At 54.7% G+C, this 22,312-nt stretch overlaps 7 protein-coding genes across 7 annotated transcripts; 4 read left to right on the top strand and 3 right to left on the bottom strand.

Moving 5' to 3' along the window:
* Nucleotides 1–401: 401 nt before the first annotated feature.
* On the top strand, nt 402–3,627 carry CTHT_0044040 (uncharacterized protein; the record flags this gene model as incomplete). Its single annotated transcript, XM_006694733.1, has 4 exons — nt 402–942; nt 999–1,230; nt 1,295–1,399; nt 1,452–3,627. The coding sequence occupies 4 exons, from the start codon at nt 402–404 to the stop codon at nt 3,625–3,627; spliced, it is 3,054 nt and encodes a 1,017-aa protein (XP_006694796.1).
* An 831-nt stretch (nt 3,628–4,458) lies between these two features.
* Nucleotides 4,459–5,856, bottom strand: CTHT_0044030 (mitochondrial 54S ribosomal bL33m domain-containing protein; the record flags this gene model as incomplete). The annotated part of the gene is made up of 4 exons (XM_006694732.1): nt 4,459–4,505; nt 4,581–4,697; nt 4,771–4,860; nt 5,751–5,856. 4 exons carry the CDS (start codon nt 5,854–5,856, stop codon nt 4,459–4,461), a joined length of 360 nt encoding a protein of 119 aa, XP_006694795.1.
* A 1,461-nt stretch (nt 5,857–7,317) lies between these two features.
* CTHT_0044020 (alanine transaminase-like protein) lies at nt 7,318–8,889 on the top strand (the record flags this gene model as incomplete). The annotated part of the gene is made up of 2 exons (XM_006694731.1): nt 7,318–7,729; nt 7,835–8,889. 2 exons carry the CDS (start codon nt 7,318–7,320, stop codon nt 8,887–8,889), a joined length of 1,467 nt encoding a protein of 488 aa, XP_006694794.1.
* A 604-nt stretch (nt 8,890–9,493) lies between these two features.
* On the bottom strand, nt 9,494–11,125 carry CTHT_0044010 (26S proteasome regulatory subunit-like protein; the record flags this gene model as incomplete). Its single annotated transcript, XM_006694730.1, has 3 exons — nt 9,494–9,686; nt 9,767–10,593; nt 10,658–11,125. The coding sequence occupies 3 exons, from the start codon at nt 11,123–11,125 to the stop codon at nt 9,494–9,496; spliced, it is 1,488 nt and encodes a 495-aa protein (XP_006694793.1).
* An 881-nt stretch (nt 11,126–12,006) lies between these two features.
* On the top strand, nt 12,007–13,563 carry CTHT_0044000 (uncharacterized protein; the record flags this gene model as incomplete). Its single annotated transcript, XM_006694729.1, has 1 exon — nt 12,007–13,563. One exon carries the CDS (start codon nt 12,007–12,009, stop codon nt 13,561–13,563), a length of 1,557 nt encoding a protein of 518 aa, XP_006694792.1.
* Nucleotides 13,564–14,320: 757 nt separating this feature from the next.
* On the bottom strand, nt 14,321–16,301 carry CTHT_0043990 (uncharacterized protein; the record flags this gene model as incomplete). Its single annotated transcript, XM_006694728.1, has 2 exons — nt 14,321–16,203; nt 16,295–16,301. The coding sequence occupies 2 exons, from the start codon at nt 16,299–16,301 to the stop codon at nt 14,321–14,323; spliced, it is 1,890 nt and encodes a 629-aa protein (XP_006694791.1).
* Nucleotides 16,302–18,370: 2,069 nt separating this feature from the next.
* On the top strand, nt 18,371–20,998 carry CTHT_0043980 (uncharacterized protein; the record flags this gene model as incomplete). Its single annotated transcript, XM_006694727.1, has 8 exons — nt 18,371–18,437; nt 18,500–19,185; nt 19,260–19,427; nt 19,483–19,859; nt 19,918–20,341; nt 20,449–20,700; nt 20,789–20,864; nt 20,931–20,998. 8 exons carry the CDS (start codon nt 18,371–18,373, stop codon nt 20,996–20,998), a joined length of 2,118 nt encoding a protein of 705 aa, XP_006694790.1.
* Nucleotides 20,999–22,312: the final 1,314 nt, after the last annotated feature.

The raw sequence follows: 22,312 nt of genomic DNA, 5'->3' as shown, positions 1-22,312 counted from the left end.
TACACTCCAGACAATATCGGAGTCTCATCCATTAGAGCGGAATGTACTACCATTCGAAGACGATGCTCAAACGAGTCATCATCACTTGGAGCACTGTCAACAAGGTGCATATGCCATGATTGAAAACGAGGTGAAAGACCTAAAGGGAGAGCAGCAGGTGGCCATTTCGACACATGGGAATTGCCAGTCCGGAAGGGAGATGACGGAGAACAGTAGAAGTCAGATGGTCAGTCAGCCATTGAGAGAAACAGTTCCGTCTTGCCAAGTCTATATACCCAGCCAGTCTCGTCCACAATCGCGGAGTTCCAACATTTCAAAACAGAGGTTTGTTTGTTCGCGGTTCGCTCCTTTGCCAAACTAACAATCACAGGTCGGGAGTTAATTCGCTATCATCAAGCCCCATGTTGCGGCAGCGGAGAGTGGATATCAGCCAGCATTTTGCGGAAAACATGGCAACGATCGTTAACAAATACCAACAGGAGCAGTGTGCCACGCTCCAACTTGAGAAAGCGAAGTACCACAAGTATATCAAGAGACTCAGGAAAGAGCTTGCAGAAGCTGCGGAAACTCTGGAGCAGTACGCAATCAACAGCGAAGCACAATCGAGAGAGATTTTAGCTCTCCAAACTGCCAAGTATGAGATGTCAGGTCAACTTGCAGACTTCGAGGCTAAGTTGAAGACATCCGAGGAACGATTTCAGAAACTTAATGAAAAGTATCACACGTGCAAGACATACATCAACTCCGCAATCGATGAGCAGCAAGATCTCTACACGCGTTCGAAGAAGCACTGGGATGAAGTGGTTGAGCAGCTTCGAGCGATGGAAAGGGCTCGCAATGCGGAAGTCGAGATGACAGTTCGCAAAGCAGAAGTCATCCGTGAGCAGATGATGGAAAAAGTCCGTCAGACAATTGCACAAAATAAGGCCGAGGCAACACAGTGTAAGCATCCAACCACGGTTCTCCGTGTATATTTGCTAAGCTGACACCTTACTTAGTGTATGGTCAGATCAACCTGTTGACCGACCAAATTAAGGAAAAGGACTCAGAGCTAGGGAAAGAGAGAGAAACAGTTCGCTTGTTGTCTGAGAGGCTGAAGGAACTTCAAGAGACTGCTAGCTGTTTTGAAGCATTAGCAGCACAAAGCAAGAAAATTTTTGACAAGCTGGAAGAGCAGCAAAAGGAGGCAGACAATCGGCACCAGAAAGAAACTAAGGATTTTCAACAACGGTAGGTACTTACTCCTGCCCAGCTCATCAAAGTCATGGAGTGCAGGCTAACCACGCTTGAACAGGCTTGATGCCCTTGCGAGCCGTTTGGAAGCTCTCTCTAATGTTGTGTCCGGTCAACTCGATACATTATCCAACATTCAGGACACCCAAGCGAACTCCCTGAAGAGGTAGGCTGTTCCCCCCTTCTGCTTGTGATTGATTTGGAACTGATCTATCCAGCATTGTAACCAAACTGGACACTATACTGGAAGCCGGAGGGAACGCTGAAGAGGCCATTAGCCAACTTTCGAAGGATCTCGGAACCCACGCAGACAAGATCTGGCTCCGCTTGGACAACCAACTTGAATCACTGGCCAGCCAGCTGACCAACAAAGCCGAGGAGCATGGAAAGACTGAGGCGTTGTATAAGAAGCAGGTGGCTGAGTGCGAGAAGCACCAAACAGAACTTTCACATCTTCATGAGATCGCCCAGCAGCAGGCTGACAAAATCCACGAGCTTGAGAATGATTTGCTTGCCATGGATGCCGCTTATGAAGAAAACAAGGAAGCGATCGACTATCTACAGTCCATTGAAGCTGAGGCTAACGAGCTACGGGAGGAGTTGACTTCCAAAACAACTTCTTTGACAGAACTGCAGATCAAACTCAACGAGAAGACCCAGGCATACGCTTCTGAACTAGAAATCCTATCATCGAACCTCATGAAACTTTCGCAAGCAGCCAAGGAAAAGGAGAAGGCCTTTCAGGTTGCAACGGAACAAGCTGTTAAAAACGCACGTCAGGAGCTCCTCTTAGAGATGCAGGCTGCAAAAGCGGACGCAGAAAAGAGGCTCAGTGAAAAACAGCAGGAACTGGATTCAATCTCAGCTCAATTAGAACGTTCGAAACAGGAACTTCAGGAGAAGGAGCGAAGCGAACATCAAGCCGCTATGGTTATCAATTCACTCAAGGAGAGTCTCGGCAGTGCGGAAGCCAGGGCAGTTACAGCAACACAGGAGCTGGCACAGTCGACAGCCAGTGCAGAGCAACTGCGGAGTAACCTTGGTTCTAGGATCAAAACGCTTGAGGAAGAGCTCATAAACCATAAAAAGAGGGTCTCTGAATACGAAGAACAGGTTAGATCACAGGATGCCAAGTATCGAGCACTTACCACCGCCCTTGAGCAATGGGCACTCAAGCAAGGGCTCGATGTCAACAGTTTAACCTTCCTCAAGACCAGCAACGGCAGCGCTGAAGAAATCAATGCAGAAATTATGAGAGCCCTGGAGCAGCTGGCGGGATTACATCAGAAAAATACCAATTATGAGAGTGGTCAGTCAGGTTTGTCTCCAATAAACAGCAACGCTGCTGGGCCTGCAAATCATAGTGGTTCACAGGAAGTCCAACTGATCCATGAGAACCCAACTGAAGGTCATCAGGATCAGTTGGTTCAGCCCGGGGCCAGTAAGCGATCCCCGAGTGAGCCAGCGGACCTATCAAGCGGCATGGAGATCGCTGCTGGGGGAGCACTTTCTTCTTTTCAGGTGAAAAGGCTGGATCAAATCCGGCGCGTTATTGTTCGCAGTCCGGCTAATGTGTCCAGCGAGCCGAATGCTCCATCCGTGGACCAGGAGAAAGCTCGGCGCAGAGAGGCGGTACGGCCCAAGTCAATCATGAAGCGTGTTACTCGAAGCACATCAGCAGCGCTGAGTCTTCAGGGGAGGGAAGATTTTGCAGTTCAGACGCAGGGGGCTTTCGCCAGTCACCCCGATGGGCTGGCGTTGAATGAAGGGGAGCACAATTTTCCCACCACGCCCAAGACCGAAAGGACCGTTCAATCTAATTCATTTGTCCCCAGCAGCTCAGTTTCGGAGCGTGTGAGCAAAAGGAGGCATCCCGTAGATGTGGGTCTTGAGAATCGAGATGACACCCCCCGCAGCTCCAAACAGCCTCGGAGCGAACCAACAACCAAGCGATTGCGCCGGAGATTGTTAACAGAGTCAGGATCCGGAAAGAAAAATGTAGAACAACAACAATATCCAATGCGGCAAGGAGCACAACACCTTCCTGGTAACGTGTTCAACCCTACTCTCAGTGTTCCTCCCCCAAGCGCCCAAAAGGAATCCAGATTCGCCCCTACGACCTCGCAGAAAGGTGGTCTTATGAATGCTCCTCAGTCTCTCAGCCAAAAGCCAATCAATCTTCGCACGTATGGTTCACAAAGAACAACGTCGTTGACTGGGGCCAGCAGACAAGGGGAGTCACAGTCATCGCTTTATTCCCGGTCCCAGTCTCAGTCGCAGTCACAGCCTCAATACTTGTTGAAATCGGAAGACTCACAAGACTCACTCACGATGTCGCAAAACCGTCTTGCTGATGCGAATATTCTTCTCTCCTTTCCCAACTTGCGTGCTTAACTGAACTTCGTTTGCGATTTTACTTTCGATTTACTGAATGCCTGCGGTCTGCTCAACCAGTTGCGGTTTGCTGATGAGACATGAAATAATGGTGATGTAAGATAAAGGCATGTTGTGTGATTGTAGTTCACAATCTTGGGCCTGTACCTATTTATTAGACTTAATCTTGGGGCAGACCGGAAGACATGTATGTCTACTTACCTGCTGCGGGTTGAATCAGTTGAATCAATTCGGTCATGTGAGACTCTGCTCTCCCTTTCAAGGTTCTGGGAAACTAACGAGCAGACAACCATGACAGCCAAGGGCTGAGAAGATTGCGCTTAGATTTGATGAAGCCGGTATACATATATGTCATAAAACCCTAAAACGCCCGACCATGCTCTCTATCGAGCTTATGATACACATACATAAATTACTGTACACATTTACGACCACCGGTGCCGAGTCTGATCAGCACTCGGGTCCTGAAATGCCAATTGTCGAACCAGGTTGAAGCCAGATGACGAGAGGACAACAACTATTTGCAGACCCCCAAGATCTTAGCCTCAGCTCCCGAATTCCCGACCCGTAACAGCCCGGCTATCGTCTTCATTCGATCGATCCGGTGGCGGTGACAGGCCGTTATTGCGATGTGGCATGTTGTTCATTGCCCGGTTCGAAACCTCCGTTCTCTTCGCTAAAATCATCACACCTGTCCAGGCTCGTCCGCCCATGCAATACGCTGGCTTGCGCCTTCTCACTGACAGCTCTACCCCAGACTTGTTACCTCTCACTCCCCACAACACCGGAACCACAACGCCTCGCGACAGTCGAAATAACTGATCAAGAACATTATTTGCCCTTTCGTTTTTGCTCGAGGAAGAGGACTCTCCTCCGGACTGTTTTTAGTTGGACGGCTTGTTAGCAGTTGGATCGGGTGAAATCCTGGAGCCCAGAGGGAGGATTTCATGTACCGATGGGGTCATATTTAATCATGCTCAGAGGCAGAGACGTGCGGGGCCGGGTGAATGTGTAGAAGTAGCCCGTCATGGCCATGGAGACAAGGCGCACGCTGATGACGCGCGATTTGGCTGGGTTGCGCGGGGCGCGTTAGCCATTGCCTTCGATTATTCTTGGGAAAATCCTAGAAAGAAAGATCCGTACCCTTCTTCGCCATGTTTGTGGTCTGGAACTGGGGGCTGTGAGGTCGGGGCAGGCTGGCGTCACCGTCGTCGTCGGCGTCGGCGTCGGGATCTGAGCTCGAGGTTTTGCGGTCCCCAAGATTTGCTCGGATCCCGAGAGAGCACGGGTCAGTTTGCCGAATTGTGCCAAGCGCCAAGAATCAGGAACAGGTGGGGTTGGACTTAGTTAACCCTAACCCTCAAGCCCATAACCTTTAATCTAAAGTGAGAGTTAAGGCTATTAGTGGCAGCGCGAGAGCGGGGTAAGTCCCTCACAATAGCATCCTATCTGGACAAACAGCTGGAAGATGTCGACGGCATTTTGTGGCTCTCGGTGGACGCAGTAACTTATTTTCAAGTTTGGTAAGGGCTGTGATAGCTAGCCTATCAAACTGCGTGTCCTACCTGGAGGAACAACGTCGACAGCAATGGCTGGCAGCATGACGATGCAGCGGCGCATATGACAGGTTCTCAGAGACTCCGAATTGATGCCAAGCACGTAAATTGTGGATATTTTCGCAGCGGATCGATTGATAAACGGGCTTACTATCACAAAGTAGTACTAGCGGCCTAGGGTCTGGTCCGGGGAAGATGGGACCGAAGGGATCATTTGCCAGGACACACCGCCCACACACGTCTCCTGTTTTCGGAGGTCAGCCGCCGGGAGCGACAGGTACAAAAGTTGATGAGAGGACCCTTTTGACGCAGTTACCAGACCCTATCTCTGTGCTTGTTGGGTCTATTCTGCATCGACTCTTTGCGAAACACCGGGGAGAAGCGAAGAACTATCCGCACGACGTATGTGTTTTTCCCTGTCAGCAGCGTGGGTGCCTTCAAGAACCTCATGTGTTGAGTGCTTGCCTCGTCTTTAACAAGCAGCCCCGCCAATGAGCTGACAGCCCACAGCAAGCAAGAATTTCCAGCAAACAGGATCCAAACCAGCCAGGTGTTTGAACAGGTGACTTGCAGCAGCAGCAGCAGCAGCAGCAGCAGCAGCAACAGCAAGAACCGCCGACCCCTGCGAGTCCAGTTCGCCCCCATCCGTCGGTTTTGAGGTCCACTTCCCCATCCCAACTTTAAGTTTGCCCTTAGGTAGAAAAATCCAGCAGGGCCAGAACTTTTCCGCAGCCAGCGCCGACCCCCGACTTCCCCATCAAGTGCCAACAACCGGCAGGCCACAAACAGCTGCTCTTCTTTTGGAGTGCACAAATGGCGGCCCTTGTGGTGCAGGTTGCCCGCCGTGGGACGTCGGTTAATTGCTCAGCGCTGAGACAGAGCGCTAGGTTGATCACCGCGGGATCAATGCAGGGTGCGGGCAGGAGAGGTACGTGACCGACTTTTTTTTTATCTTGTTGTGCTGATTTCTCGCGTTTTTTTAAAAAAGGGTTTAAATTGAGAATTTGTGTTGCTTTCTGGAAATTTTCGATTGCTATAGCACATACTGGGCTCAGTCAGCCCCCGGATCAGACGCCAGACATGACAGCGTGCCTGGCAGTTTGACCCCGTGCGTCAACAATTGCATGAGGGGTAACTCTTATCCGTAGCAATTGGGACCGAAAGTTTGAGGATGGAATGGAAGTCCAAGCCAATCCACGCCCACTTCCCAATTGATTACGGCGGGCAATATCATCATCATTAAATGGTCATTGAGGTTCTTGCCTCATCAGCAGCCGTCATAACGGTCCAGTGACGAATGACGTGCGGCAAGGCCGGCAAGCTCTCACACATGCGACCGGTGTCGGCGGGCGGCTGGGCTCGGTGGGATGTGCTGGGTCCCACATTTGTCCCCGCTTGGCCCCAAGGCGGCCAGTCAGGGTCCGTTTCCCGCCGTGGGTATGCGAGGCCACGCGACGCCAGGCGAGGGGCAGCCACCAAACAGGAACCAGAGGGACAGGAGGCACATCGGATGACAGGAGATTGTTGGCAACAATGCGCTGATTCTAGTGTCACGGCTCCGGGCGGGCACCGCACAACGCCCACGGGATCCCACTGCTCGGGGCTGGTTATTCTGGTTGAGTGCACCACCGACGGTCCTGTCTCGGATGGCAATTCCCAAAAATCAGTCATTTTCATCTAGCCCGCGGCTGGCTCTCTGCCGTAGCTCTCCTGTCGTGCCTGTTACCCCACGCTTTATCTCTGTCATACGATCGCTTTTGTGCTTTACGGTCCACCATCGCATACGTAAGGTCGGCCTCGGTGTTGACACAATTTCATTCTTTTTTTTTTTTCCTTTTGTTGGTTGAGGACTCTTTTCATCCCATCGTCCCGTCTTATTCTTACACATAAAAGAACCTTGCTCTGCCCCTCGCCAGGTCGCCGAGGATCGCTGACTCGGAAGCAAACAAACACCCCTGACCCCTGAACCGCCGTTTTTTTCTAACAGTCCACTTTGCGTCCCGACATAGGCTTCTCTGGCCTTCTCGTGTCTGCCTCTACCCCGCTGTGCCATCGCCCAGGGTGTGCATTTTCCCCTCTTGCACTTACCGCGACCAACTCCTCGAAGCTCACTTCTCGAAGTCAACACCGCACAATGGCGTCCGAAGCCACCTCCAGCCGTCGGTTGAATATCGACAACATCAACCCCCATGTGCGGGCCGCCAAATACGCCGTGCGCGGTGAGCTGGCCGTCAAGTCCGAGGAGTATCGCGCCCGGCTGGCCCAGGGCGCCACCGACCTGCCCTTCGACACCGTCATCTCGGCCAACATCGGCAACCCCCAGCAGCTTGACCAGAAGCCCATTACCTTCTTCCGCCAGGTCCTGAGCATCCTTGAAAACCCCGGCCTGCTGGAGAAGAAGGATGTGCTCATCGAGCACCTCGGCTACAAGACCGATGTCATTGAGCGCGCGGAGTGGCTGCTCAAGGAGGTCGGCTCTGTTGGTGCCTACAGTGCCAGCAATGGCGTCCCGGCTATCCGTAAGAGCGTTGCCGAGTTCCTTGAGAGTGAGTTCCCTCTAATACCTTCCCCTCTTTCCCCTCCTCCCCAAAAAAACCACCCTTTTCTCACCTCTGCTATCTGCATCGTGAACAATGGCTTACCTCTACCAGGGCGTGATGGCTTTCCCGCCAACTGGCAGGACATCTACCTCTCGGCCGGTGCCTCTTCGGCCGTCAACACCCTCCTTCACATCATCTGTGCCGACAAGAACACGGGTGTGCTGGTCCCCATTCCACAGTACCCGCTGTACACGGCCTCACTCTCGGTTCTCGATGCCCAGTGCGTGCCGTACTACCTGAACGAGTCGACCAACTGGGGCACCGACCTCAACGTGCTCAAGGAGGCCTGCGAGAAGGCTAAGGCCGAGGGTGTTGACGTTCGTGCCGTTGTCATCATCAACCCTGGTAACCCGACGGGCGCCTCCCTCCCCGAGTCTGACATCCGGGCCGTGATCGAGTTCGCGCGCCAGGAGCGCCTCGTGATCATCGCCGACGAAGTATACCAGACCAATGTTTTTATCGGCGAATTCATCTCCTTTAAGAAGATGCTGCGCCAGATGCAAAAGGAGCAGCCCGGTGTCTACGATAACATCGAGCTCGCCTCGCTGCATTCCGTCTCCAAGGGTATGGTCGGCGAGTGCGGCCACCGCGGTGGCTACTTCGAGCTGGTGGGCTTCGACCCCGCCGTGCAGCAGGAGATCTACAAGTTTGTCTCCATCATGTTGTGCGCCCCTGTCATCGGCCAGTGCTTGGTCGAGCTCATGGTCAACCCGCCCAAGCCGGGTGAGCCCAGTTACGACCTCTACCGCGCCGAGTACGACGCCATCTTCAACGGCCTGCGCGAGCGCGCCAACGCCCTGCATGCCGCCTTCGAGCAGATGGAAGGTGTTGAGTGCGGCGTGCCCCAGGGCTCCATGTACCTCTTCCCGCGCATCAAGCTGCCGGCCAAGGCGTGTGAGGCGGCTGCTGCGGAGGGCCGGACCCCCGACGAGTTCTACTGCATGCGCATGCTCGAGGCTACGGGTGTGTGCGTCGTGCCGGGCTCGGGCTTCGGCCAGGAGCCGGGTACCCTCCACTTCCGGACTACCTTCCTTGCTCCGGGTACTGAGTGGGTTGGCCGGATTGTCAAGTTCCACCAGGAGTTTATGGACAAGTACCGGGATTAAGCATTGAACTTTGTTTGTAGAATAGGGGGTGGGGGCGAGTGAGAGATATAAAGTGTTCAGTGGAGTGGGCTTTTAGGGTGTCATGTTTCATTTGTTTTGAATTATGTGTGCGATGCACGATGACTGGATTGATGATGAAAAAAAGATATGTCTGTTGTTTTCTAGTCTCTTCTCATAATCTAGACAAAAAGAGGCAGGCAAGGCGCGTGGATGGTCAGCGTGGCATAGTGGCATGGCATGCTTTGGCGTAGCCAGCGTTGGGTTCAACTTTTTCTTGCTAGACGAATCAACGAAGGAAAAAAGAAAAAATAAAAAATCTAATACCCCCAGTTGTGTTCTATCTTATCTTGTGTGGGAGGAATGGGAGTTAAAGGCGTGATGTTGGCATGATCCAGGGGATATTCCCCGTGTGTAGGAACTACGGATCACATGTTGTGGGGCCTAAGGCAACTCATAGGACCATGGCCCTATCCCTCTCATTTTCTCTAGGTTCTTTACCCTCGACCAACATGGAGGGCAAGTCTTTCGTATGAAACTACTAAGGAGATATCATAGATGTATTTGTATCATACAGGCAGGCCTGCCATTACACTTTCCCTGACAATTAAGACCGTTCGCTTCCCCTCAGACGCACCGCCTGGCCATACTTCTGCAGCTTGGTGATGAGCTGGTCTCCCTGGCGCACCAGCTCCTGATACTGCTTGTTCTTGTCGTCGGGCCGGTTGGTCTCAATGACGCCGCTGACGCGGTCAATGTTGCAGGGAATGCGGCCGGCGGCGATGAACTTGCTGAGGTCGCTGCACTCACTGTCAGTAACTTGCGTACCCCTGGAGGGAGGGGAGGAGAGGAGAGGGAAGAGAGGGGGGGAAGGACATACCGATCCAAATACTCGACCGTAACGCCAAACTCCTCCGCCATGCTCTCCAGCCCAACAACCCGATAACTTTGCAGCAGCTGCTGGTACGCCCGCAGGCGCATCTCGCGGATGAACCAGCCGCGGTGTTCGTGCAGGTAGCGGTCCTGCGTCAGGAACTGCTCTTCCACACGCGCCAGTGCCTGGAAGAACAGCCGGTACCGCCCATTGTACAGGCTGCTAACCAGCTGCGCCAGCGCGCTAAAGTCGATGGCGATCTCGGCCTCGGGCTGCCCGTCGGCGCCCGTGCCCAGGGTTGTCAGGTTGACCACCTGTTGTTGCTTGCTGCCGGTTGGCGTGGAGCTCGACTCGACGACCATGTCGGAGTCGTCTGCGCCTGGGCCGGCGGAGATGGCGCCGGTTAGGGCCAGCAGCTTGTCCTCGCCGTCGCCGAGGATGGCTTTGATCTCGGGGGCGTCGACGACCTTGGACTTGAAGTCGACGCGCTTGAGGGAGACGGAGCCGGCGAGCACGGCGTAGACGACGAGCGCGCTGTAGGTGCACAGCTCGTAGGAGGTGAAGGTCGAGAGGGAGTCGAGAAGGAGGGGCGCTGCCAGGCTGTAATTACGGATGGTCAGGAGGTGCAGACCCTCGTAGGCCTTGAGCCGGTTGCGCCTGTCCCAGTCGCCGCCCGACTCGACTAGTGCTTTGCAGCGTGCGACTTGCTTCTTGACCAAGTGCTTGTCGCCGTAGAAGAGCCCCATCCGGATGATGGCCAGCACGATGTCGATCTTGGCACCCAGCACGCCCGTCTTTTCGAAGACGTCCTCGTAGGCTGCGATGGCTTTTTCCTGTTGGCGGTCAGTCAGCATGGAGTCTTTCTTACGCTATACGGCGTTAAGGAGAGAACCTAACCTTGTCGCCAACCCTAGCCCAGAACTCAGCCCGCTTGCCCCGCGCAGCGAGCACCTCCGTATCACCCGCCTTCTCGACAGCCTCCTCCTCCTCCTTCTGAAAGCCCTCCAGCTCGCGCTCATTGTCAGCCACTAGCGACTGGTAGAGGGCCTCGTCCCACGGCAAGCTTATGCTGGAGCCGGCGCTGCCCGTGGCGATCATGCCGCTGGCGATGCTGCTCTTCCTGCCGAGCTTCCCTGGGACCGGGGCGCTCGCACTACCAGTCTCGCCGATGGTGTTGAGGATGCCCTCTATCGGATGGGCCAGGTAGCGGTAGAAGGGGGCCATCTTGTGCTCGGCGATGGCCTCCTGGAGCTGCTTGGCGGCGATCTCTTGCGCGGGGCGCGCGGCGTAGGGGTTCGTGAGAGTGAAGACATGTTGGGCCAGCGGCAGCAAAGGCCACTTTGCGTACTGCGGATCTGAGCCCATGGCTGTGGAGGGTGTGTGGAAGGTTTATTTAGGTGATTGAGGTTCGGCGGCGGATGTTTTTGTTTTTGGGCCTGTCTTGGGCTTGGAGAGAGATCGAGGGGGAAGTTTTGGCCTGGATCGACTGGGGCGAAAGGAGGGTTCTCCTGCAGCTCGACTGGATGGAAATCGGACGAATGACGCTCGTGAAAAGTCGAGCTGGTCTTGTCGCTTATGAAATGCCACGGATGGGCTGTAGGATCGTCAAAATCTTTGGGCTAAGGGTCGGCGTTGAGGGCGTGAGGGCGTGAGGGCGGCAGCTACCCACCAGAAGTTACCTAAGGTTCAAGCACAGGGCAGTTGAAGCACTGGACAAGCAGCCGTCGCTGGAGATGACGGTTGGCTGTCAGGCCTGGGCAGCGGGCAAGGCTGCAAAGCTCGCGTCACTGCTGCCCAGTCCCGGAACTGTGCTTCCTGATTGGTTGGACCGCTCGATCCATGGGGGCACAACATCCCTTGCAAGGCTAAGGGCCCACTCGCCCCGGTAGCCTTAGCTGGAGCCTGGCTCTCGGTTCCCTGTAATGCGCTGTGAGCCACTGTAACCTGTGACTGCGCTTCAAAACCAACCAACCCTCTGTAAACCAAACAGGAAACTTTTTAACACACAGAAACCCATCTCAACAGTTTCTGACCGACTTTGCACTTTTTCACATTCATGAATCTCAATTAACGCGAAAAATTTGCCATCTGTGTTTGTACGACTTCGTTTCAGCCCTCCATCCGACCAGATCCACCATTTCTCTCGCCTTCCGATCGCCAACCGCCCTCAACGGCGTTCTCGACCCCCGGAGACTATTCTTTTTCTCCAACAACCACACCAAGAGACCAATTCACCGTCAAGCATAATGTCGTCAACAAAACAAATAAAAGCCACAACCCAGGATGACAATGATCCCATCCCTCAGCCCTTCGATGCAAAGAAGTTAGCCCCCGCGAAAAAGCGGCCTTGTTCCCCGTCCGAAGGCCAACCCGACAAGAAAATCAAACTTAGCGACAGCGTCGCCAGCACCAATGCTAGCGCGAGTGCAGCCTCTGCCAGCGGCAGCACCAGCAACAACACTCCCTCCGGCTCTGGCGAAGCTCCCCGCAAGCTCAAGCGTCCCGGCCAGCGCGCCCGCATCAGCGAAGCCGAGCGCGAGCAGATCCGCCAACGGGCCCTAGAGCGCGAGCGCCAACTCCGCGAAGCCACCGAACAGCAGGAACAACAACAGCGCCAGAGCATCAACGACATCGTGCGCACGCACTATAACTCTGTGCCAGAACGCGGTCGCGAGTGGCGCAAGACCGAGAGCCGGATTAAAGGGCTGCGCGCGTTCAATAACTGGGTCAAGAGTTGTCTGATTCAGAAGTTCTCTCCCGACGAGGATTACACACCGGGAGCACTCGAGAGGGGATTGCATTCGGGAAATAGGTTGTTGGTGCTGGATATTGGGTGCGGGAAGGGCGGCGATCTGTTCAAGTGGCAGCAGGCGCCGCAGAAGGTGGATTTGTACGTCGGGCTGGACCCGGCCGAGGTGTCTATTGAGCAGGCGAGGGAAAGGTACAGGAATATGGCGAACCGCGGTGGGGGTGGTGGACGGGGCGGTAGGGGCGGCCATCATAGACGCCCGCCGCGGACGTTTGAGGCGAGGTTCCATGTCAAGGATTGCTTTTCTGAGTCGATCGGGGACATCGACATCGTTCGGCAGGTAGGGTTTACCACGTCGCCGTTGGCCAGCAGCCGCGGGTTTGATGTGGTAAGTATGATGTTCTGCATGCACTATGCCTTTGAGTCGGAGGAGAAGGCACGGCAGATGCTGAAGAATGTGGCTGGCGCGCTGAAGAAGGGCGGCCGTTTCATCGGCTGCATCCCCAACTCGGACGTCATCAGCGCCAAGGTCGTCGAGTTCAATAAGAAGCTCCAGGAGAAGAAGAAGAAGAAGAAGTTTCAAGCCGCGCAAGCCGCCGGCTCCTCTGAACCCTCCCAAGACGGCGCCTCAACCTCCGACCCTGACTCCAAACAAAAAGACGCCACCGAAGAAGGCGAAGCCGAAGATGACACCGCCCAATGGGGCAACAGCATCTACCGCGTGCGCTTCCCCGGCGCGACTCCCGCCGATGGCATTTTCCGCCCGCCCTTCGGCTGGAAGTATAACTTCTTCCTCGACGAAGCCGTGGAAGAAGTCCCCGAGTACGTCGTACCCTGGGAAGCCTTCCGCGCGCTGGCCGAAGACTATAATCTCGAGCTGCAATACCACAAGCCGTTTGCGGATGTGTGGGCTGCGGAGAAGGATGATAGGGAGTTGGGGGCGCTGAGTGAGCGGATGGGGGTGAGGAGTCGGGAGACAGGGGAGTTGTTAGTGACGCCGGAGGAGATGGAGGCAGCGAGTTTTTATGTGGCGTTTTGCTTTTATCGGGTGTGAATGCTCGAACAGCGGTTATGAGGGTGGGAGGAAAGGAAAACATAGCCCCCCCTCCCCCGGCCCCCTCCTTTTCCCTTCCCGGGGCGTCCCAAAGGGAGAAGGGGGGGGGGAGGAAATAAAAAATTGGGTTCAGTCGGATGGAAATATTATCTCTTTTTTTTTTTTTTTGCTCAATTCCTATGGAAGGGTTAAATGCCACATCGACTAGGCAGGGCATCAGCTCAGTCATATAGACGAGAGGCCTAGGTTTCGGGTTAGTTGTATATTTAAGAAAATGACTTAACGGAGATAATGATGTTACAGGAAGGTTCCGAGTACAACTAGAGAACGGACTATCCTAGGGGTTCAATGCCAGCTATGATAGAGGGTCGAAAAAATATTCTCACCCGTCCTCGCTCCGGACATCAAACATCAAGCATCATTCTCCCATATGTAAGAGAATTTGGAAGGAAGCGATGGATACTGGAATAACGTAAATTAACCGATTAAACACTATCCGAAGCGCTAAACTGCCTGCCAGACAACCCAAGAGAATCAAACTCCAGGCCGCATGCAGACAGCAGAGTGGGGTATCAATCATGACGCGTGTGCGCTCTTAGGGACAGCAATAGCCCTGACCTCTTGCTCCCGATTTACAGAAATAAATTTCTCTATCCCTCCATTCCAGTATCTGGGCCCATATCCAACAACAGCCCCAGCCTGCCCCCCCCCCCCCAAAACCCTACCTCCTCTCCACCCGTCTCACAACGTCGACGCCCTATGCCGAGTTGGTCGACCTACGCCAAATCAGCACCGCTGCGAGCGCCGCACACGACGTCGCCGCCAGCGCCATATACAAGCTCGTCCTGTCGGGCGGCTCCTCTGACTTCGGGAACGCAGTACTCGGATTCGTCGCCGCCTCCGCCAGTGCGACAAATAGCTCGCTAATACTGCTCCACGTGACGCTGACATGCAACGGCGCGGCCATATTCAGCGCCGCCGTGTACGCATCGGGCTGTAACTCGGATCGCTGAGTGGTCTTGTCCCGGTCGGCTTTCAGCGCCGTGTACACGGCGGGGAGCTCGTCCAGGTAAGGATAGCGCTTGCGCAGCTCGACGATGTGCGAGAAGGAGTCGGGCTCGGAGGAGTCGTAAGCGTAGCAGATGAGGTCGCACGCGTCGAGCTTGGCCTGGTTCTCGAGGATGGCGGGTTCTAGTTCTCCGAGTTCTTCGAGGATCAGGTAGACTTGGCGGCCGCCGTGAAGCTCGACGCTGTTGACGGCGCGCCGCGGTTTGATGGTCGGGTGGTAGAGCGTGTCGAAGGGGCGGTTGAGGAAGGCGTCCAGGAGGGAGGATTTGCCGGCCCCCGAGGAGCCCAAGATGTAGCAGAGGACTACGTTGCGCTCGACGCGGCCGGGGCGTCGTCTGCGCTTGCGAGGTTTGGTGACTTTGAGCGCGGCGGTGGTTGAGTCGCGCGCGTTGGGGCCCTCGAAGCCGAGATAGGCAAGGTATTCTAGTGTGGTTTTGGGCTCGAGGAAGGTGGTCATGCTCCACTGGGCGAGCCAGCCTTGGAGGGTGATGTGTCCAGCCTCGTTGCGCACTGTGGTTGTGGGGAAGTTGGTTTCTATCCAGGATGGAGGAAGACCCGGGGTTGGGGCGAACAAGGCATCCAGCTCCTGGTCATTGAGACCACCATCGTTGTCTTTGTCGAATGTTAGGAACAGGTCCATGAAGAAGCGGTAACCCGCTGGACTGAGCTCGGCTGAAGAGAACTCGGGTACGTCGAAGCGAGGGTGGAGAAAGCTATCCTCCAGGCATAGACTATCTTCGTAATGATGTTTTCTAAGGATGATCCAGATGGTCTCCTGGCGGCCCTTCTCTGCATAGATCTTGTTCAGGTAAAGAAAGCCCCGCATGTCGAGTCCTTTTTCGACGCTGGAGGTCGGTACAGCTTTGCTGACCGTCCGCTTGATGTTATCCAACTCCTCCGGCGGCAGCGGCTTGTCGTCGAAGCACTTGGCGTGGAAGCTCAAGAACTCTTTGTCGTTCAAATAACCGTCCTGGTCCTTGTCGCACAGGTAGAATATCCTTCGCAAAGCGGCCTGACAGGCGGGCTTCAGCTGGCCCTCCTTATGGTCATACAGCGGAGCAATCGGGTATACAACCGCCTTCTGACAGAGCCAGAACAGCTCGATGACATTGTGCTGCTCCTTTGCGCTGGTTCGGATACACGAGTCGATCTCCCTGAACTCAGCCATGACAGGCAGCATCTCCTCCTCGACGACTTTGTCGGTGCTGCCGGGGCCCTGGAGATCGGACTTGTTGGCGCACAGCACGACGGGCACGTTGACGCCGAGCGAGCGGAAGTAGGGCATCCAGAAGAGAGCGACGCGCTCGTAGCTGTAGTGGTCGGAGTAGACCAGCAGGATAACGTTGCAGCGGCGGATCTCCTTGCGCAACACGGTGCGGTCCTGAGGGCGAGCGGAGGTGTCGACGATGGTCGTGGTCACATCCTCGGGCGTGTTGATGGTCGGCGGGATGGTAACGGTCGGCAGCACGCTCTGGATCTTATTTGTGACGAAGGTGTCTTTGACGAACGAGGCGATCAGGCTAGACTTGCCCGTGCCCTCGTCGCCGCAGACGCAGATGCGGACAGTGCGGGCTAAAATCATCCAGTGTCAGCTATTGCACACATTTGCCTTCCTGGCCAGTTATAGTTATTCCGGCCTGGGCTAAGGCGTTGGAGGACATACTCGTCATGGCTGCAACAGTCTACCTGAGCAAACTGGGCTGTCTTTACTCGCCTTTCCAAGTCGGGGGCAGTCTTGACGCTCAACACAGGGAGAGCTGAGAGCTGGTCGTTGTCAGAGCGCCATGGCCTTGCGGCTCTCGGGCGGGGCTGGGGAGCGGCAATATTATATTTGAGCAGCAGATCGGCCGAAGCTCTCGCGATCAATGAACGCCGGCAGCACGGTAATTGCGGACCGCTGGTGGGCAGCTGTCAGACCATAGTGCTTGTAGTTGTTTCGCAGACGTTGGCGTTCCCCAGCTTGTTGTTGAGGTCGTTGGCGGTCATTGGCCCATTGCCCGCATCCCGCGCCCCAGCAGCAGCCCCAGATGCCCCAGTTAAGCGCAGCAGCCCTGGCTAGCCGCGCTGTTTTTGGGGTTGCGCCCCACCAAACCCGTCTTCCCGTCGGGACGGTAACTTACTCCTTGATGTAAGAGCTGTAAGAAACCCGACAACCGCCGACAAAGTATCACGTATCACTTCCAAAGCTTACTTAGACCTTTGTAAAGGACTCAGTGGAGTGTTGACAAGAATGGGCCCTCTTCAAGAATGCCAGTTTGACACATCAAGCTCACTGCTGGTGGGTGTCATTCATTGAGTTGTTGAGTAGTGTGTCCAATAAAAAAAAAATCTTGTCTATGCGCTCGGACTAGCGGCATTACTGCTTGAAAGAACGTAGTAGTAAACAAAGAACAAGACTTCTGCCAACACTTTGCTGGCATATTGTAAAACATTACATAGTCTTGTTTGTCTCTTCCACTTCTTCCAGACCATTTCCTGGGAGCTTCAAAGCGCAATCAGCACACTGCCCAATCACATACAGACTTGGAAACCACGGCGCTGAACAGATCGTAATTACCGTACCAAATGCGTCTCGGGACGAAACGTGCCCCGCTTCCCCACACTCGAGCTTCCAACGATACTACCTGAGACGGCGCCGTCTGTCAGTGGCAGCAGCAACACGCGACATGGTTCCAGAGCTTCCAAAAGTTTGAATCCTCCAATCCTGCACCATGAGCTCGCCGGCAAGCCGGGCGAGGCTACCGTAGGCTAAGACGCGGCGACGTTGCACGGTTACATTGCCGTGCGATCGAAGATCGAAGACAAGTGCTGACAGGCGCGAGGATTCAAGGAAGGGATAATAAGGGAGCAGCCTGCAGTAGGCACCCGTGACGCGGTAGCATTCCAGGTCCAGGTTGCTCTTTTAAAATCTACCCATTAATCCCAAGAGTCCCTTCATCCGGCCACCCACTATCACCACAATATCGCTGCCACCCGTTTTTTCATCTGTCAGCGTCACCAGCGTCCGCCGCCAAAACCCCCCCCCCTCCCCACCCGGCCACTGGCTCACCCACTGTCTCACAGCTCGCCTATCCTGACTAAGCTTTGCTGCCCCTCACTCATCGCGCGCACACGTTCAGTCTCGGCCGTTTTCCCAAACCGGGCCCCTCTCACATTACCCATATCACGTCGTCGGTCGCCCTTATCTGCTCGCAGGCTTGGCAGACGTGTCGGGCCAGTCCGAATTTTGAGCTACCCAGTTCCAAGGCGGCAAAGAAAATAAGCCTCAATCCAATCCAGACTGGTCGCCATCTCCCGGTCTCCGCACCGTACCCGTACTCTAGCGTAGCCACTCGATTGGCCAAGGCCACCGCACACCATTGACCATGTTGTATGTGAGATCGAGATGTCCCCAGTCCCCAGCCTGCCGCTGGGTGATGGGGGGTGAGGTTGGGGGTCACCGATGGGCAAATGCAAAATCATGCTTATACATGCTCTCCCATGCTTGAATCCGAGCTCGGCCTGGCTCGCTGACCTTCCCCTCCCCCTCCCCTGTCTGTCCTGTCATGGCTTTCATGATAATGCAAAAGCCCACTCAATCGTATCACCGAGCTCATTCTTTCACTCACTGACCATTATCCATTGCCCACCATGATGACTGATGGCTTACTCTCTCTCCAGCGTTCTACCACCTCCCCCCCCAAAATATCCGACGCAGGCGGGATATCCCACTGCAGTCCCCGGAAGTACACCATCACAAATGGTCGAGACAAATAACCAGCTATCACACCCCTCCGGGCCACAGTACCAGTTCCTTGTAGGAGAGGGTATGCCCACTAGAATCTCACTTTAACACAAACGGACACTTGACTAACGGTCCCTGCGCTAGGCTTGTACGTGCTAAAAGAGGACTTACACCTCGCAACCCCTCCACCACACCCCTCCGAGGCCCCCGTTGTCAACCCGAACCCTCTGTCAACCGCTCCCCAGCCTGCCACATCCGGCACCAAAGTCTCCCTCATCACTCTCGACATACCCAACAACAGTAACAGCATTAATGCCAGCAGTGGCCCCTCTACAGTTATCTACCGGACCCTATCCCGGAAGGATAGCACCATCCAGCAGCAGCAGCAGCAGCAGCAGCAGCCAATAGCCAGCACCGCCGGCAGTATCCGAGAGCATCCCGATGAAAGCCAGTCCTCAACCGACGTCCGCGAAAGCATCAGCGATGCAGGCCGGCTCGGCACCAGCAGCGCCGGTGGCGGTAACGCCGCGACGGCAAGCGACGTGACCGTGCCGTTGTTCGCGTCGTCTAATGCCTCGTCCAGCGCCGCTACTCCTGCGTTTGGAGAGAGCAACTCGCTGCTGTCGTCCCAGAGAGATAGCGGGTCATCCAAGGGCAAGCTGCGAAAGCCGAAGAATAATATGAGCAAGACAAACTCATCGTTTATTTCGAGAGTCATTTGCCATGAGGCGCTGGGGAAGCGCTTGCAGGAGCGGGCCAAGGATGGATTGTTGGCGTTTGCGAATGTGGGGAGGGCGTTTCAGTGGTTGGATTTGTCGTCGGCTATTAAGGTATGATATTCCGGTGTGGTTGAGCGAAAGAAGGCAAGGCGGCAGGGTTGAGATGCTGACTGTTTGGGGAATAGGCAGAATATCTCACCAAGATCTTATTGACAAGGGCGCACTGCCTGTGTCATGATGTGAACAAGATTACCAAGAGCCAGTCGCATATCGATATGGTCATGGGCTTTTCCACGGGCGAGATCATCTGGTGGGAGCCCATTTCACAACGATACACGCGGCTCAACAAGAATGTCAGTATTGAGACCCTTCCATGAGTCCACTATGAACCCTTGCTTACCCTCATAGGGCATCATCAACCGCACCCCCGTCTCCGAGATCAAGTGGATCCCCGGCTCAGAGAACCTCTTCCTTGCCGCTCATTGGGACGGCTCACTCGTGGTGTATGACAAAGAGAAGGAAGATGCGGCCTTCGTTTCCGAAGATGATGCTGTGTCCGGCGGCAGACCTAGTGTTGAGACTGTCCGGACGAGCCGGGTCAACTACTCCAAGCAGATGCACGTCCTTAAATCAGTCAACTCCAAGAACCAGAAGACGAACCCCGTCGCAGTTTGGAAGTTGTCGAATCACCGGATCAACGCCTTCGCCTTCTCTCCTGATTGTCGTCATCTGGCTGTTGTGTCGGAAGATGGTAGCCTCAGGGTGATAGATTACCTCCGCGAGGAGTACGTCCTTCCCTCCTCTGTATCGTTGCCGTTGAATCGGTTAACTAACCCCTCCCAGACTTCTACACATCTTCTACTCCTACTACAGCGGCTTCACCTGCGTCTGCTGGTCCCCCGACGGCAAGTACATCGTCACAGGCGGACAAGACGATCTCCTCTCGATCTGGTGTCCCTCTGAAGCATCCTCTCCTCGTCCTCAGCGCGGCTTGACCAGCGGCTCCACGGCGAACGTCTCAACCTCCGATGTCAGTCCCAACGGCACTAACGCCGCCGCCGCCGAGACCGATACCCTCAATGGGAGCAGCTCGGCCGTCCCCGGGGGGTTGGTAGCCCGCTGCCAGGGCCACCACTCCTGGGTGACCTCTGTGGCGTTCGACCCGTGGCGATGCGATGACAAGAACTATCGCTTTGGCAGTGTCGGCGAGGATTGCAGGATCTGTTTGTGGGATTTTAGCGTGGGGATGTTGAACCGGCCCAGGGCGGTATGTCTTCTTTCCGTCCCCCCTCGCTTTCCCCCCTCCCCCCCCCCCTTCTCTCCCCCTTTGTCTACCCCCAAGGCGATAACCATGGTGCTGATTGTTGTGTGTAGGCATCCGTCCGTCAGCGTGGCGCCAGCAACTCCTTCGCCCCCGAGTCTGGGGCAGTCACCAGCAACGGTGGTGAAGGGGTCCAGGGGAGTAGGGTCAGGTCTGACTCGACCATGTCTTCGATGTCGCGCCCTGATACCGCGAATGCAAGTGCGCCTGCGGGAGCCGGCGATGATTCGAAAGCGAAAAAAAGGGAGGTACTGGTGCACCCTGTCCAGTCCCGCGCTGCGACGGCCATGTTGCCTCCTGTTTTAGTACGTCATATCCCCTTGGCTTGCTTCGATTCTTTGATGCTTCTCCATGATATTGGTAGTCTCATCCATGAACTAACCGCTTGTATAGAGTAAGGTTATCGACGACGACCCGCTGTCTTGGATCGGCTTCACGCCAGATGCAATCATGACCAGTTGCAAGTCAGGTAAGTTTTTTTTTTTTTTATCAGGCTCCTCACGTCCCGGGGTTGTGATGTTGACAGGCACTGCAGGACACATACGGACCTGGAGCAGACCCTCCGAGCTGACACCCGAAGTGGGAGGACATACTGAGGCTTAGTTGGATAATCGTGTCAATGCTTTTTGGATTACTCAACGCTGCTTTTAGGGTAGTCTCGGTTTTGTGACTTTTGTGATCCTATCGGGAAAAAAATGCGTCTGTACAACTTTGTTTTGAAGAACTTCTCGCAAGAAGCCCCTCTCCGAGTATAGGATTACTCATCGATATCCTTACCGTTTTGAGTTGAATAGTTACGCCAAGAAGCTTCTCTTTTTCCGGTTATTCTCTACATCAGTGTACATCAATCTAGGTACCTCACTCTGGGTACCTAGTGATGCGATTCTTATTGTGTTTCCCAGGCGTTCCCCCCATGTCCCGGATTCTGGAATTTGCTTGCAACAGGATACGTACTTCCTTCCGTACCCTCGGCAACGTTCGGTTGTTTTTGTCCTGCGGCTCAACCGCCCGGCAGACCAAAACGCTTGGACGGATGCAGCTCCGGGATCGACAATTGGTTCCCGTGCCGCCAGCGACAGGAGGTTGGTTGTTGGAAAAATTCCCAAAAATGGATCCCACTTCGTTTACCCGCCCGATGTAGCTCATGATGACCCCCACTCTCTCGGCTTCCGGGTTCACTGTTTTTCCTCGAAAGCAGGGGTGGCATGATCTTACCGGAACCCACTCGGGTCGGGTGGTGGAGAAAGTTGCTGGCGCCAAGGTTAGCGCCGCTTTGTAAGGTTTTCCACTCCCTGATCAGCCTGTGATTGCAATGGAGCTTTTGATGAAGTCCAAGGTCAAAGAGCAGGAAAAATTATCATATGCTTGCTGCTGCTGCTGCTGCTGCCGCCGCCGCTGCTGAGAGTGGAAAATTAAAAAGATTGGAACGGATGAAAGGCGGCTTATGACGACATCGTCTCGACTCGAGACCACACTAGCAAATTAGCCATCCCTAAAACTCCCGAGAGGCCTCGATATGAGCATTTATGAAGTTGTAAGGACAACATCTTTGGTCCAGGGACACCGCCGGGCGTTGATGCCGAACTGAGACAAACAATATTCGCCCTGTCAACTTGCCCAAGAGGGGGGGGGGTATTTTATCATGCAGTGAGCCAAGCTCACTGCATGTTTGCCGCCCTGCAGCGAAGGAAAATAGGGCGGGTGTGGCGGCGACCGCCTTGCCAGGCGCGGGTAGGTATCCGTAGATAGTATCATCACATCATAGGTCGGCTGATTCATACATGTGGTGGATGTGTCCTTTGTTTTGCTTATGGCAGCCTCAGGCTTCAAAAAGTTGGCATGTATGGTGAGCTGCCGTCAGCTTGTATGATAATATCTGCAAGCGGCGTATGACCTTCTCCTCCCTGTTGTTTCTTT

Source organism: Thermochaetoides thermophila (genome assembly GCF_000221225.1).
Source record: "Thermochaetoides thermophila DSM 1495 unplaced genomic scaffold scf7180000011818, whole genome shotgun sequence".
Classification (NCBI taxonomy): Eukaryota; Fungi; Ascomycota; class Sordariomycetes; order Sordariales; family Chaetomiaceae; genus Thermochaetoides; species Thermochaetoides thermophila.
Note: the sequence above shows the minus strand (reverse complement) of the source record. Positions and strands in the feature narration are given on the sequence as shown.